The sequence below is a fragment of the Strongylocentrotus purpuratus genome, unplaced genomic scaffold (assembly GCF_000002235.5).
Source record: "Strongylocentrotus purpuratus isolate Spur 01 unplaced genomic scaffold, Spur_5.0 spur5_scaffold_5, whole genome shotgun sequence".
Lineage (NCBI taxonomy): Eukaryota > Metazoa > Echinodermata > Echinoidea > Camarodonta > Strongylocentrotidae > Strongylocentrotus > Strongylocentrotus purpuratus.
The window spans coordinates 3,447,192-3,463,060 of NW_022145611.1; the positions used below are offsets into that span (position 1 = coordinate 3,447,192).

At 38.3% G+C, this 15,869-nt stretch overlaps 1 protein-coding gene across 3 annotated transcripts in view; it reads left to right on the forward strand.

Annotated features, from left to right (window-relative positions):
• LOC577837 (bromodomain adjacent to zinc finger domain protein 1A) overlaps positions 1 to 15,869 on the forward strand; it is a 40,002-nt gene that overhangs the window by 8,878 nt on the left and 15,255 nt on the right. For all 3 annotated transcript variants that reach the window (XM_011681784.2, XM_003727135.3, XM_778045.5), the window contains exons 8-16: positions 1,304 to 1,584; positions 2,365 to 2,460; positions 2,934 to 3,072; positions 3,696 to 3,848; positions 4,899 to 5,000; positions 6,021 to 6,245; positions 7,619 to 7,784; positions 8,849 to 9,953; positions 10,270 to 10,445. In XM_011681784.2, the coding sequence (XP_011680086.2) occupies positions 1,304 to 1,584; positions 2,365 to 2,460; positions 2,934 to 3,072; positions 3,696 to 3,848; positions 4,899 to 5,000; positions 6,021 to 6,245; positions 7,619 to 7,784; positions 8,849 to 9,953; positions 10,270 to 10,445 (2,443 nt within the window). The remainder of the gene's footprint in view (positions 1 to 1,303; positions 1,585 to 2,364; positions 2,461 to 2,933; positions 3,073 to 3,695; positions 3,849 to 4,898; positions 5,001 to 6,020; positions 6,246 to 7,618; positions 7,785 to 8,848; positions 9,954 to 10,269; positions 10,446 to 15,869) is intronic.

Here is a 15,869-nt window from a genome sequence, read left to right on the forward strand (position 1 = left end):
ATTGTAACCTTCCCGAGAGCGTATAAAAACAACTATTTCTCGAATATTAAAGCAGTCATTAATACTTTTATACGCCCCCCAAAAAAAAACTTTTGTCGAAGATGGGATTCGATCTCTTGCGTACAAAAGGTGATGTAACTAAAATCACCGCCTTAAACCGCTCGGCTATCGCGCTCTGTTACCATACATAGCAGTTTTTTCTTATATATACATTAAAATGGATTGAAAACGGCTTCGCGTGGTGGATGCTTCGCGGCTGCTCCATTAAACAGGCCCTTCTTTTACTTTTGCAATGCATATTGGCACGAATTTAGATCAAGATCTATTGGCAGATGTTGTTTTTTTGTTTTTGGAAGTTTATTTTCATCTTTATGTCAACAATGCAAGATAAAATTGTCGGTAAGATCGATCGAGATTCAATTGTATTGAAATTACTGACCAATTCTTCGCACACGTACGGTATCCTCGATCGCTCAGACCATTTTTTAACATGTAAACCTATGGGGTAACCATGGAGACTGAACTATTTTCCCAATAACCATGGTTACTGGGATTATAGAACTGTTTTAACCATGGTTACTGGGAATTTTACAGAAATAGTTGAAGTTTATGAATGCAATTTCGACCAATCAGATGGCTGGATTTCCTAAGTGAGGTATATAAAGTGTTTTAAATGATATCCTTCATAATGTTTGTGTTAATGATTTGCTGCTCCAAACAAATAAGCTCAAATTTAGTGGTGGTTATTTTACCTGACTGCTAAGAAAGCATAAATGCTTGTTAGTAAGCAACCACAGGACGGAAGGATTTAGTTCCACTCCGAGGGACCATTGTTACAAGATAATGAACAATTAGCCACTTTCTGTTGAAATGCAGTTCCATTTCCAGAACTTAAAGATTGATGTTGGGAGGTATGCATTCAATTCCATACAATAATAATAGGCTTTTCTATAGCGCCGTCTATCTAGATAATTCTATTCCGAGGCGCATTTATTATTACCCCGGCTTTAGCTTTGCTGCCGTTTATACAGCGCTCCAGCATTTCAAGGAATTAATTCCTGCCAGGTACCCATTTACATCACCTGGGTTGAGAGTGGCAAATGTAGATCAATGTCTTGCCAAAAGACATTAGTGCTGCTGCGGGACTCGAATCGCGGACCTTGTGATCGACAGGCAGGGACGTATCCACTCAACCACCACACCTCTACATATCACATCAGGGAAGAGTGGTAATCAGGAGAATGAAGATTGTGATAGAAGATGTCATTCAACTTCCCTTCTGCTTGTATTTCAATCCTCACAGGAAAGAACAAGGGTGCTAACAAAGAGAACCAAGTAGCTCAGTCCAAACTGAGCAAAGAAGAACGAGCTGAACTGAAAGAAAAGATGAGAGCAGAGAAGCTAGCTGAGAGGCTGGAGATGAGACAGAAGCAGGCAGAGGAAAGGGCACTGGAGAGGGCTAAGAAATGGGAGGAGCTTGCCAAACTCAAAGAAGAACAGAAAGTACAGCGAGAAACAGAAAGGCTAGCCAGGAGAGAACAAATGAGAAAGGATATTGAGGAAAGCAAGGAAAGGAGAAGAAAGGTATGGATCCTTGTAATATTGTCATTGTATTTGGTAGAAATGAAGTGAAAATTACCTGGCATCCTCTTGGGGAAGAAAGGTGTGGGATAGCAGAGAATACAGGTTGAAAGTAGAAATGATTTACGTGTATCGAACTTGTTGGTCAACATTGATGACATTGATGATGATCATAATCACTTGTAACATGATTGTAATGTACTTCAGTTCAGAGCTTCAAAGTAAAGAAAGCTGGAAGTGAGCTGCTTGGATATAAGATGAGATGTAAGTGGCTGCCAGGAAATGTAATCAATGAAAAGTAAAGAATTGGACACAGGTATATAGTTAACTATTATCTCTAGACCAAGGGCATCATTTGGTTATCACCTGGCTTATTTTCTGTATGACAAATCAAGAATTCACAAGCAAAATGTATTCATCAAATCTTTACCAGAGATGGAGAGCTTCACAACACTTTAATAAGAAGCACAGGCTATTTCCCCCCAAATTCAGAACTTCTATTGCAGGTGTATTGACCATCACTTGGTATGAAGTAGGAGATCAATTGTTTTGATAAGTTTAGATTATAATACTCTGTGTTTTTAGGTATTGCACAATTTGCACTCTGATGGATTTGTTTATATCAAATTCATGATGTCCATAACATCATGCCTGCTTTATGGAACAATGGTATATGTGAATGAAGGATCTGTAGGGGATGTGACAACAGATTTCTATTCAATTAGATTGCACGTTGTAAACAAGAAGAAGTCATGTTGTTTATCTGTGTATTCTTTGATTCAGGAAAAAGAAGAGGAAAGAGAACGTCAGAGAGCCTATTACATTCATATGAAGGAATATATGAAACCAAGAGAAGACTTAGAATGTGAAGACCAGAAGGTAAGTCTTTCATGTCTATTTTTACTAGACAAAAGAATGTAATGTGATCACCCTGCAGATATGTGGAGTAATGTGCAAAGAGTGATACTCTTTTCAAGGTGGCAATTTGTGAAGGGTTAGCGAGAGAAAGAGAGTAAGATAGGGGGGAAGTAAAGGGTAAGATGGAGGTAAGGAAGGGATAGAGAGAGAGAGAGAGAGAGAGAGTAATGGTAGTAGTAGGTACTATACTACTACTACTACTACTATCTTGTGATAAACTAGATTTACTGCTCTATGTTCTGTAACACATCTTAGGGGAAACATTAATAATATAACTTGAAACATGTCCACTACAGCATGTACATGTAATGCTCTTTAGATGAAGATAATTACAGAGACCATTATAGACAGGTGGACTTGTTAGAGAGGTGACTACTTTGAGAGATTTGACTGTATTTACCATATATATTGTTGTTTCATTCTCCAACAAATAGGATCTACCTGAGCCAGTTCCTTTATCAGGAAAGATCCCTCAGGAGTTTTTTGGAGACTGTGTTTTGCTCTTGGAATTCCTACATGCATATGAGGAAGAGCTTGGACTTCAAGAAGACTTCCCTGAAGGTGTCACTTTAGGTACTGCTTTACATACAAACAACATTTCTTGTCTAATTAGTCAATTCTTAGCAAGTTTGAACTTCCCTGTAAGTTTGAACTTCCCTGTAAATTTTTAATAGGTTTAAGTTTGGGGTGATTTTGCACCTCTGCACCCTTCAAAGCGGTTGCTGGCCCTTAAATTTGTGTGGCTGTCATTTTTTTCTCACTTTAATTGAAGAAAAAAAAAGAAGTATGTATGTATACCCCTGTTTACCTATTGACAGACTCTGTAAGAAGATCTGATAAAAAGTTCAAAATATTAATATTGTTTCTGGCAAAAACATTTGGACCCTGTGGTCATCACCCTGGAATAGTCCACAAAAGCTGCAGTGTCCATATTCAATAATTAAACAATACTTAATCTCACAAGTCAATATTACCTTACGTAAAAGTGCTAAAAAAATTAGATAAAATCATTTGGGTTCTTGAAGTCTTAATGTTAAAGGTCACATGATAATTGATCAATAAAAATACATATAGGCGGAGGCATATTCATTCAATTTCAATGTGCATTGCATTTTATTTATTTGAAGTAATCTTTACAATCCAAGTATTTAAGAGATTAAAGTTATGACAATATTTATTTGTTTTGCTATTTGTAGAGCTGTTAGCAGATGCAATAACAACCAACAAAGTGGATGGAGCTATGTTTGAAATCACAAGGTTCTTATTGAAAGCTCTCTTCAGAGTTCAAGAAGAAGATGAGGAGGAATGGAAGACAGACTTGGAGGAACAAGGAATACAAGTACCCAAATGTAAGCATAAGCCATCAGGAGCCAGGATATTTCCACCCGCCCCACAACTTAAGATCCTTTTACATTCATCTAGTTTTAAAAATAGAAAGTGTTATGTGTCATGTACTTGCTTGGGTAAATCTGTGAAATCAGTTATGAATACAAGAATGGATTAGTCAAGTGTATTTATTTCAAGATTGCAGGAAGAGTATGAGTTTTTAATTAAAATTAAAATTCATTCAATAGTGGAAAGCTATTTGTTGTACCGGTATTAGAATATTTGAGTAGGCCAACACATGTGAAAGGAAAGGAAGTCATGATAGATACCAACCATATGTAATAAGGCTGTGAAGGGTAGTCCAATGCTCGAGTACCCGCACGGTTGACAACTACTCGGGTACGATTTCTCGTACCCGAATATTCGGCCGCAAATTTTTTTAATTTTTTTTTTATTTTTATTTATTTATTTTTTTTTAATTTTTTTTTTAATGTCCAGGCCGACGCTTACCCGTGCCTGGGTGAGCGGCGGCCGCTGGCATGGTGCCGTCGGTAAAAATGTTTCCCAACTCAAGCACCGTCAAACTCACCACTCAGAAACTGGGACCAAATGTCTGGATTTCTGCTTGGACTTGGAGGAAAATGGATTATTCTGCCATCCTTGGTTTTTAAAACAGCATTGTTCACTGTTATTATTATTATTAAGTTGGCGCCTTCAACTGCAACTCAAAGTAAAATTGCATGCGTTTTTGGCGACAGAACTGGGATACTGCTCCAGTGGTATGTATGGTGGTGGCAAAAAAAAATTAAAAAAAACAATAAAAAAAAATTAAAAAAACAAAAAAAACATGGCGTCCGAATACTCAAGTATTCGCTTGTAAACATAGGAGTGTACTCGGGTACCTCATTACACTGTTGTGCACAGCCTTAATATGTAAGCTTCTAGTATATCTGCTGATTGTTTTAAATTGATAGTCCTCTTCTAGCTGAAATCAGAACAGATATTGAGTAAAATTATACATATGATGTATGGGACACCTAATGACCAAATACCTTTGACTTGCCTCATTACAGTGAATATCTGTGAAGCAAGGTTAGAAGAAGACCCAGATCCAACGTATGGAGCTATGAGTAAAGCAGCTACAGCAGCTCTTGCTTGGCCAGTGCTTCATCAAGGTAAGAGGCGGAGTGGCGCAATCAAATCGTCATCTAACTATTATGATTTTTGTCGTGCATGTTGGTTTGAGTCCTGCACTAAGCAGACAAAAATGCAAATTTGGTAATCTACATACAGATCTTCGTGAAAGGCTGCATAGCCCTTTGAAGATTCACAGAAGAAGAAATAGAGGAGGAATTATTTCTCCTAAGAACAAGAAGGATGATAAGTGATAAACCTACACAAAGGATTGAGGATCAAATGGTTTCAGCATAGTAAGCTTAACCAAATGTGTTGAGAAAGTATTTAGGCTTCATGGTGCATGTAAAGTAAAGACCTGAAGGTGCAATGTTACATGAATGCGATTTCTATGAAATGATGGTGAATAGAGGAGGCGCGATGGCTCAGTCGATAGAGCAGTGGTCTTGTAATCCGGTGACCCGGGTTCGAAACCAAGGCGATGCGCTAGTGCCCTTTGGTAAGGCATTAATCCTCATTACCAGGTCCCTCGGGGAGTACCTAAAGCCGTCGGCCATCCGGTTGCTTACTTACAAGCATTTATGCTTTCTTAGCAGTCAGGTAAAATAACCACCACCACATTCAATTACAACCTGAAAAAAATTGGTATCTCAGCAAAGCTATCAGAATATCAGAACATATAGGAATAATTCTGAGAGAGCTAAATTGAAAATTCATAGCAAAAATTTCAATAGAAGATTTAATCTTCAGTGTGTACAAGAATTTTTTTTACCAGAGTTACATGAACATTATGTCAATTTCTTGCCCCATCCTTATTGAATGATCCTTGTGGCTTTCACCATATGATATTTGAGAGTGAAATAACAGTCGGTTATCTAAAAAATGACTCATTTGCCTAAACAAAGGCACTGGTGAGCCTGAAGAACTGTTGTATATGCCATGCCGTTCATGATTCACCTGGGAAAGGCTGGGCTTGTTGCTAGTTGTAAGCTGCATTATTGAATTGGATGCCTAATTGTTTTTAAGGAACAGACATTTGATTTTCTCTTTATTTCCATCAGGTACTGAGCTGAGGAAGCTATCGATCGATCCTCCGACCCTGACAGAGATTGTACGGCTTCACTTCTTGTCTTCTGGATCCACCACAGGATCTGAGGATTCTAAATGGCGTTACCAGCAGAGAGGTGGTTATACGTGCCGTGATGATCCTGGGTTAGAGTTCCGTATGCAGGAATCAGCAATCCTCAAAACCCTCACCAAGGGAAACCTCTATGACCTCAGTTCAGGTCAGTAACAAGGTTGTGTCTTGACCTATAATCTACCATGCACTGTGATCAAGGCACTCCCACTACTAACCTCGCTCTAGCTAGGCTATCAATTATAGTACTCGCAGCTTTCAAGGAATTTCTCCCTACCAGGTACCCAAAAATTACACCTCAGCAGATAGTTACAAATGTAGATTAGTGTCTTGCCAAAAGAAGTTGATGGTATGTGGGATACAAACCGATGATCCTTGTATCTCCAGACAAATGATAAAGGGGCTGTAGCATGGCAAATACTGGTTAACGCCATCTACGACTTCTTTTAGACACCTGCATGCAATCGAATGGACTTGATTAACTGGGTAAGCGTGCACTAGCGTTTGTGAAACAGACCGAAGTTCTCCTCACGCTTCGATTTCGCGTATGTTGCACGCACTTGAATACGTAAGCCTACTGCGGTCGCGTCGTCTGTAGTCTTATTGTACCTGATTGGCTACGGAAAGGCACAAAGTCTCGTCCTGCTACAGCCCCTTTAAAGGTAAAGACCAGTTATGGTCATGTGATTGCATTGTGAAAGAAACGTTGTGGAATCGATCAGAAAAGGTTGATCATCTAGCATATAAGTATTGGTGTGTACTGCAAGGTTCTGGAATCATCAAAATGATACGAAATTTGGCCCAGTCTTCGTAAAGTTACAAGCACTGTACACAGAAAGATGTATGTGGGACTATACGCACACGTGCGCGACACGTCCGTTTATCTCTCACAGACCATGTAGATAAACTAATTTACCAAATATATCAATTAGTAGGCGATTTCCCGGCAAAATTTTTATCGTCATGTATTAGTCAAAACATATTCTTTCACATGATTGGTAATAAGAGCTTCCATTTCATTTTTTGTTTTTTGAAATTGGGGCGTTTCCAATACTGGTCTTTACCTTTAAGACTTCTCGACTAAGTGGGAACAAAATTATGATCCTTTTTCAAATATTGACCAATTCACTTTTGCCTAATACACCATGACAAATTAATAGTCATTGAATTATGTAAAGTCAGTATCAAAACATTGCACAAAGCTAGTTTTGCTCAAAGTTGAAGCCCCACCTACAGCAGCAGCCACATTTGATTGGGATGTAGTGGATCCTATACGCTGGAAATGCATGAGAGAACTAGCCAAGTGTCTCAGAAATTCATTTGAATTTGCCTCGATGCAAATTCTTGTAATTTCTTGTCAATAGCTTCACAACATTTGTTCATGTTTGAATAAAATTCTGGTGGTGTTTTTATACTTCCCGAAGTAAAGATGAGATGAATTTAAGATCTCGTAACAAATTGCTGTGCGGCTTATATTTCTGAATTTTTTTTCTTCCAATTTGTATTTTGTTTATATTGCAGAAGGTAAACTGAAGGTTCTAACTGCTCTGACCAATCAGCTACTGACGTATGTGACTATGCGTGAAGTCATTGAGGATAGCTATGATACTTGGAATACGACTCGCAGGGAACTACGAGATCTTCTACGTCTCGAACAACGTCGAGAAAAGGAGGAGGTTACTGCAAAGTAAGTAGATGGTTTGTTTCGTGTGAATGTTGGGTATACTGCAGGGAACCCTAAGCTTTGGATGTCTATCTTTCACATGAAGGATTTCACTCTGGGTTCTTCATTAATCTGGTATACCACATGGTCTATTTCTCTGTTAAACCTGTTATGTTGTTACTTTGTATTCCCATGTTGAATTGAGTATTTTCATGAATGCCCACAAGATATTTCCTCACAAAGGCACCAGGAGTGTCAATTCTGAGTTTTGGACAGACATGGTGAGGTATCAATTTTTATGCCTCCGTTATGAAGTAGCCGAAGGCATTATGTTTTCGGGTTGTCCGTACATCCTGTTCTCGTGATTGCGTTATCTGAAGAACCGATTGATGGATTCCTGCCAAACTTTGGTCATGTATGTATCTTGCAGAGCCAATGAACTGAGTAGATTTTGGGGTCACAAGGTCAAAGTTCAAGGGTCACAAGGCTCATGTATGCAAAAATAGCTTACGGTCGCATTATCATTAGAACAGATGGATGGATTCCTGCCAAACTTCGGTTATGTATGTATCTTGCTGAGCCAATGAACTGATTATATTTTAGGGTCATGAGGTCAAAATCAAAGGGTCATACATGTATATGAAATAAAGCTTGTAATTACGATAAATTTTAAAAATTGCTTCTTTTTTTGTCGGTAAAATAGCTCTCTGGCGGAGGCATCATTTTCGACTGCGTGCAGTTGAAGGTCCATCTAGTTACTATTGTAGTTAACATCAAGAATTGCTCTGCAGCCAAAATTAATTCCAAAATTTCAATCCTGGATCCAACACTTGTTCTTACTTTAACCCTTAACTCACAGTTTTGCTCTTGCTGTAAAGGGTTCTTAGTGGCTATAGTCTAGTCAAAATGACAGGTGAAGTTTGTTTTAGGTTGGTTTTATGCATTCTATCAATATATACACACCTATTTGTTCTTCTTCAGGTGATTGGTACATGTTAAACAGCCTAAAAGCCCATGACATACAAAGTCTTATGAAGTATTACTTCAATATTTTCTTTGCATTTTGCCTTCCTTTCTTTGCATTACAGGTGGAGGTTGAGAATGGAGGAGAGGGTTAATGAGAAATTCCAAGTTGAGAAGGATAGGCTTGCTAAGATATCACAGGAAGGTGTTATAGAGAATGGGGTGACTCCTGGTGTGAGTAGCTCTAATGTAAGCACTCCAGAACAACCAGGAAGTAGACCTCAGTCTAGAGCTAAAGGGGAATCCCCCAATGACTCTATGGAGACATCAGACATCCCTACACCAGGGATGTCTCTTGCTGACATCGAGAAGAAGAGGAAAGAGATGGCAGAGGAAAGTGCTGAAAAGAAAGCTGAGTCTATACAGCAGGAAGCACAGCTGACAAGGGAGATCAATGAAGCCATTATGAAGTACAATGTAACCCCGATCGGAGAAGACAGATTCTTCCGCAGATACTGGAAGTTCAATTCATTACCAGGATTATTTGTGGAGTGTGATCGGAATGTTGATGAAGATGTGCTTAAGAAGATGGAAGAAGACATGTATGCCGTGCAAAGAACTAAAGTTGAAAATATGGATGCTCCTGAAGAAATTCAGCCAACGAACGAGCACAATACCTCAAATAGCAGTAACAAGGAAAACGTGGACAGTAATGTAATAGGGAATGGAGCGGTTACAAATGGAGATGTGCCTTCAGAATCTCCTAAAGACCTCACAGATGGTGAGAAGGAGACCCCTATGGAGGTCAATGATGTAGAAATGCCTGTACTTCGTGTTGAGGTTTCTTCTACAGGGCCAACACCAGCTGCTTCACAGTGTCAATGGGCTTTCTATAATGAACCTAGTCAGATTGACAAGCTCTTAGAAGCTCTGAACACACGTGGTCTCAGGGAAGCATCTCTCAGAGATAGCCTTCAACAGGACAAGGCTGCTATAATGGGCCGTATGAGTGAAGTACCCACAGACTTCCTAACTAAACCTCCAACAGACGAAGCAGATATGGATTACCAACCTGGAGTCAAGAAACAAGTGGAGGTTAAGATGACTAGTGGCAAGAAGGGCCTCTTGTCTAACAGTGCTGATGGGGATGAGAAGCTGGAACTTATGCTCAGGGAACAGATTCTGGACATCGAAGACCGTCTGTGGCAGGGAGCTTTAGGCTTTGTCAAGGTACGAATTTATCATATGAGGCATTCTTCTATCAAATTCATAAGACATTGAATAAAAATGTAGTATAAATGAATCTTAGTCAACAGTCAGGCAACTGTACTGGTGTAAGTTTGATTGCCAAATCTTGACAGAACATTTACATTTGCCTATACACTTTATTAATGGCTGTCTTTTTAAAAAGTAGTTTAGAATACCATTAACTGCCCAGTTGATCATGTGCTGCCATCATGAACTCATCTCCAACCCACATCATATCCTTATACATGGTCTGAAAGGCCACTTCATATTACATAATGTATTTTGTTTTGAATGACAGGTGAATGACCGAGCATCTTGGGTAGAAGCCATCGAGCAGGGATCTTATGATCGGCAGTGTAAGGAGATCTCCTGGGGGCCTGTCTGGGCACGTTCTATGTCAGATGATGGTGACTTTCTTAACCTGTCATTGTCTGATCTACCACTACCTGAGGAGAAACCCAAGACAAAGGACAGGTGAGCAGGTTACTTAGGTAGCTCATTTCATGTATATGGTTACAGTAGCCAAACTGCATTCACTATGAATACTAATGATGCTGGATATTGAGTGTGATGGGTGAAGGTTTGAATACTTACCCCTTCACTCGCTAATTAATAACCAGCGTCCTAATTTCTTATTCAGACATAATTTTAATTCATAATTGAGGGTAATTGAAAGATTTAAGTTACTAAAGGAACGGTGATTTCATCTTTCTATTGAGTAAAAATTCCCTTGGGGCCGTATTCTGAAAATGATGTTATCTCTTATGTTACTTAAAAATATGTTAATTCTCATAACAAACTCAAAATGCTTACCATTGATGCTCGCACAGATGTCTCTTAACATTACTTTATGTGAATGCAGCCAGCTTTGTGCAGACATGAAAGGGCAATCCAACACTTGTAATAAGTTGATTTCTATGAAAGCAGAAAAATAACAGAAACATAATGGAAAAAGTTTGAAATGAATCGAAGCAATAGTAAGGAAGTTATGAATTGAAATATGAGATCACTAAGTTAATGCGAATCTCAAATTGGTAATTCGGTCAGTGGATTGTGACGTAGGAAGTGGATAACACTCCCATTTGCTGTGTACAAAAATACCATTAATTTCTGTTTTTCTCTTAAGTTCCTTTTCCCTTGGGGCACTTCTCAAAATATATTATAGATAGAACATTATTATAGGCCTTCTAAGAAGAACAGACCCTCCTGAGCAATGAACTTTTGAAAAATTTAAATTTCAGTAATTTTGTATATTGGAATAGATGGGAGAAAAGTCTGGCACTACATCACATTGACATTACCGCTTCAGGAAATTTAAAGTGCACATACGTATAGTGATTACAACTTTCCAAAATTAATAACTTTCTTATATTTAGTCAGAATTAATTGAAAATTTTATCAGTTTGCTTCACTGATTTTTCTGCTTTCTTTTACAGTAGATGTCATGTGGGTTGGATTTCCCTTTAACCAATGACTTGTCTTAGTTTTGATTTGTTCTGACAATAACATAGGTTACTAACTTAAAATAGAACATTATTTTCAGAATAGCACCCTTCTAGTTTCTGTGAAAAGTGCATGAAGCGATCATGACCTATCTTTACATATGAACCCCCTCTTCTCTCTGTAGATTGACCTCTCTATGATCATGACCTATCTTTACATATGAACACCCTCTTCTCTCTGTAGATTGACCTCTCTATGATCATGACCTATCTTTACATATGAACACCCTCTTCTCTCTGTAGATTGACCTCTCTATGATCATGACCTATCTTTACATACAATACCGCCCAGAAGTTATTGGGCATGTTTTTGCGGGGCGGGTTTTCCCCGATGGGTATTTCACGATAAAATCACGATAAAATATCGATGAAATACAGATAGAATCACGATAAAAATCACGATAATTTGCACACTAGTGAATGGTTTCCTCTATCGGGGGATGCGCGTAACCCGCCTAATCCCCCGATAGTCTATCGTGTTTCATGGTGCGAGTATTTGCAACTAGTCAAGTCATGTCCTCTGCAAGCGCATGTCTTGCTCATCGCGCGCGCTAAGTCTTGATAATTTGTACGCGCAGTTCCGTATGTGTCTTTGTTTACGTCACAATAGAAAGTATTCACGAGTAAACATTACACACAGTTAAATACTAGTAAAAGCCGTCGCTATAAAATCACTGACACTGGGCGCGGATAAGCATCGGGTACTGATGCGGTGAAGCAACGAGTAGATCTAACTATATTCAAGTTGCAAAAACTTGCATGATTTGCATTCATTGAAATTATAATTGTGAGCACAATACCTTTCATTTTCACTGCCATATTTTCTGTTCGCCTACTCCAGATATGCGTATCTCATTCCACAACCATGAAAGTGGTGAATAAATTCAATTCAATTCAATTCAACCTCTACCAAATAAAATAAAAATATTCCCAAGATCGTCGCTTCAGAAAACACGCACGCGATCAGATTCTTTCATTTGCCCTATCAGTATCACTGACAAGACTGCCGTAAGAAGGGTCTCCACCCCTAAAAAAGAAAACGTCCAATCATGGACATTCTTGCCTACTGGTCACGCGTAAAAGTTGCCAGGTGGACTAGTAACCAAGGTTACCAAAACACGCGTAAATAAACATTTTTAGTCGACGGCATTGGATGATTGATAAATAATAAAATCTGTAAAAATGGCATGGATCAATTACTGTAACTGTCTTCGGAGTGTGGATTAGACCAGAGTTGAATTAACAGGAAAACATGTAGGAGAGAGAGAGATAATTGAGAGGGAGGTAGTGTTGAGCTGGATATAGATGAAGATATTATTCGAGAAGGAAAGGAGTTATGATCGAGGTCAGGATGGGGAAAAAAACAAATAAAATGGATAATTATCTACTTAACAGGGTTGACTAAATATAAGTAGGCAAGACACCAATACGTTAGTCTATTTTCCGTACACGAAAACGTTCATGGGTGGAGAAATGTGACAAAGAAGAGGGTGAGAGCATGGACCTACGTATTTGGAGAGCAAGAGAGACGAGAGGAAATCCCACTAGTATCTTCACGAGGGGGGGGGGGGGACTACACGTAATAGAGAGAGAGAGAGAGAGAGAAAGAAAAATGTTTGATGGGAGCGCAGGCTAGCGAAATCATACTAAGGGAGACATTTACGTACATTTACTTTTGAGAAATAAACAGTAGGATTATGTCTGCCACATGCGTTGAGAGCTGGCTCCCCTCGGCTGACACATCGTAAATAACAAAGATAACATTCAATGACATTTTTAACCGAAGATTGAAAACTAGGTCATTCACACCTCTTTTTCTTTTTATCATTTATAATTACTTTGTACGATGGCGATGTTAAAAAATAGGATGTTGGAAAGGAAGAAAAAAAGTTGGATCGTAGATTAAATGACATTGATTTGCAAAACTGGAACGATGAAGTTCATGAAGTTCATGTTTCAATTACAGAATTTTTAAACAGGAAATCGGTTTGGAAGAATATATGTTAAAGTTGGATTTCAGTGATAGAACATCTCTTTATAAATATCGATGTGGTAATAGTAAGCTGCCCTGCCGTCTGCACCTGACCGTCACTAAAGTCAGCCTCTAGAAATTGTAGAATTGTGTTCCATATGTGATCTCAAAGTACAAGATGATGCATTTCATTATGTTCTCGTATGTCCAGCCTTTGGCTTTGATTAACATTCGCAATTATTTGTTAAGAGATAGTTAGTCAATTTAAGATTAAGAATTAAAACAAACCTTTCAACCTTTTAGATTCATTCATGGTTTGCTGCTTCGCATTAGAATATGACATAGATTTTATTTTTAAAAGCAGACCCGTATCACTATCATTCGCGAAGTTGTGTTTTATTTTTGTGGACATTTTTACAATAATAGCTCCTGTTCTAGTCCCTCTAACGTTTATTCGCGCTAATAATATTTATAATTAATTTGCCTGATGTTGCATTCAATTCATTTATGGTTTGCTGCTTCGCAATCGGATATAAAATAAATGATAATTTTAAAAGCAAACTCGTATCATTGGCGACGCAGGGGGGGGGGGGGGTGTGGAGGGGAGAAGAAAAGAAAAGGAAGGAGGGGAAAAGGAAGAAGAGTAAATCTAAAAATCAAATCAAATAGACAGACGAAACAAGCAGAGAACTTCATCAATCGGAAATTCTAATTTTTTCGCCAATGAATTGAATGTTTAAATGACAAGAGAGCTTACGTACATTTCATATTGTGTTTCAAGTGTTTCTAAACAATGGGTTTGGAGTCAAGGTGTCTGGCAGCATGTGGTTATCTCAGAAGTTAGTATAAACAGATCATGTTCGCGCCGTAAGATCACGTGATCATAGTAGTGATGATTGAACCTTCGAGAGAAAACTATAAGCGCGTGCATTTTTTTAAATCTTTACCACATCATCTTTTCTGTTTTTTTATTTCTTTGTTTTACCTTTTCTCGAAATATAAATATGTGTATGTATTCCCTTCGCTTGTTCCTTACGGTTCAAGGAGAATTACCCCCTTGCACAATCACCCCCCTTTGTTTAATTCCTTGTTTTTCTCGCTATCAATTCGATCAATCATTTTTTTTTTTTTTTATCCTTATTTCTTACCATATGTAGATCTTTGTTAAGCCGTTATTATTTATTATTATTATCATTATTAATCATTCTTCTGGTTTATTCCTTCGTAAATGTGTTTTAATACTTTATGTTTTTCTTAGATTTCTTTCTATCATTTTATATTTTGTCCTCAATCCTCGTGTATTTCTTTGTTATTTCCTTATGTATTACTCCAATTTTGATTACGGGAGCTTGCCAACCCAGGTATGTGTACATGTATTTAGCTTGCATGCAAACTGAATGTCATAAAATGGAGATCGAGATCGAGGGGTTTTCCAATTCCGGGAATCCCTGAGCGCGCGCACTACATATCAAATTTCAACTACTTTGTGGACCACGAGGTACATTGGCTGATCGAGATCGCGTTGCTTTTGTTTTTGATAATACTGGTTTATGAAAATGGCGTTTGCGGTCTGTGGCAAAATTTGTAATGTGTAGGGACAGGGTCAACCGATTGGTATTATGAATGAATAAAATAATAATATTTTTTTTATTATTTGGAGTTACGGATCCTTTATTTATTCTGTTAATTTTCAATTCTCTATCTCTCTTAATTATCTTTGTCTGATATATTTCACTCTTCACTCCCTTCCCTCTTTCTTTTCTGTCCCTGTCACGCTAACGGTAACGGTACCCCTCCGCCTCTTCTCGCCTCTTCTCTCCTCTTCCCTTAATTATTCACGCCTTCCTGAAAATCTCACAACATACACATAATTCTTCTAGAAATAACAGCCGCATTTATCCATAAATTCTAAGATTCTACCCACATATTAGATCTGATATGTACATGTAATGATGAATACTCTCGATTAGACAGAAATAACCGTCTGATATGGGTCATTACTCTTGATAAATCTTACATTTGTCAACATTCCTCATGCTCATACACAGACGGTGACCCTTACGGCTCGCACGACGGGGGGGGGGGGGGGGGGGGGGGTGAGCCTTTCTTTTCTTCCCGTTTTTCCTTATTTAGATCTAATTTTCCGATCAATAAATCGGACATAAGAAACTATGTATATTTCTTAAAATTCTTACAATTTTAATCAAGTAATTGCAATGGCGAAATTTAGGCGAATTAGATCACGCGTTTATGAATATCAAAATATCACCGGGTCAAGCTGTGCTGACTCGTACGCACATGTAGGTATCGGACGTCCGGGAAAAAAAGAGCATTCATTAACTCAAATCAAGATGGCTGCACAACAAATAATGTTAACGACAAGTCTTTCTCGGATTAAACATAAGCGGAATAGCCGTCGATATT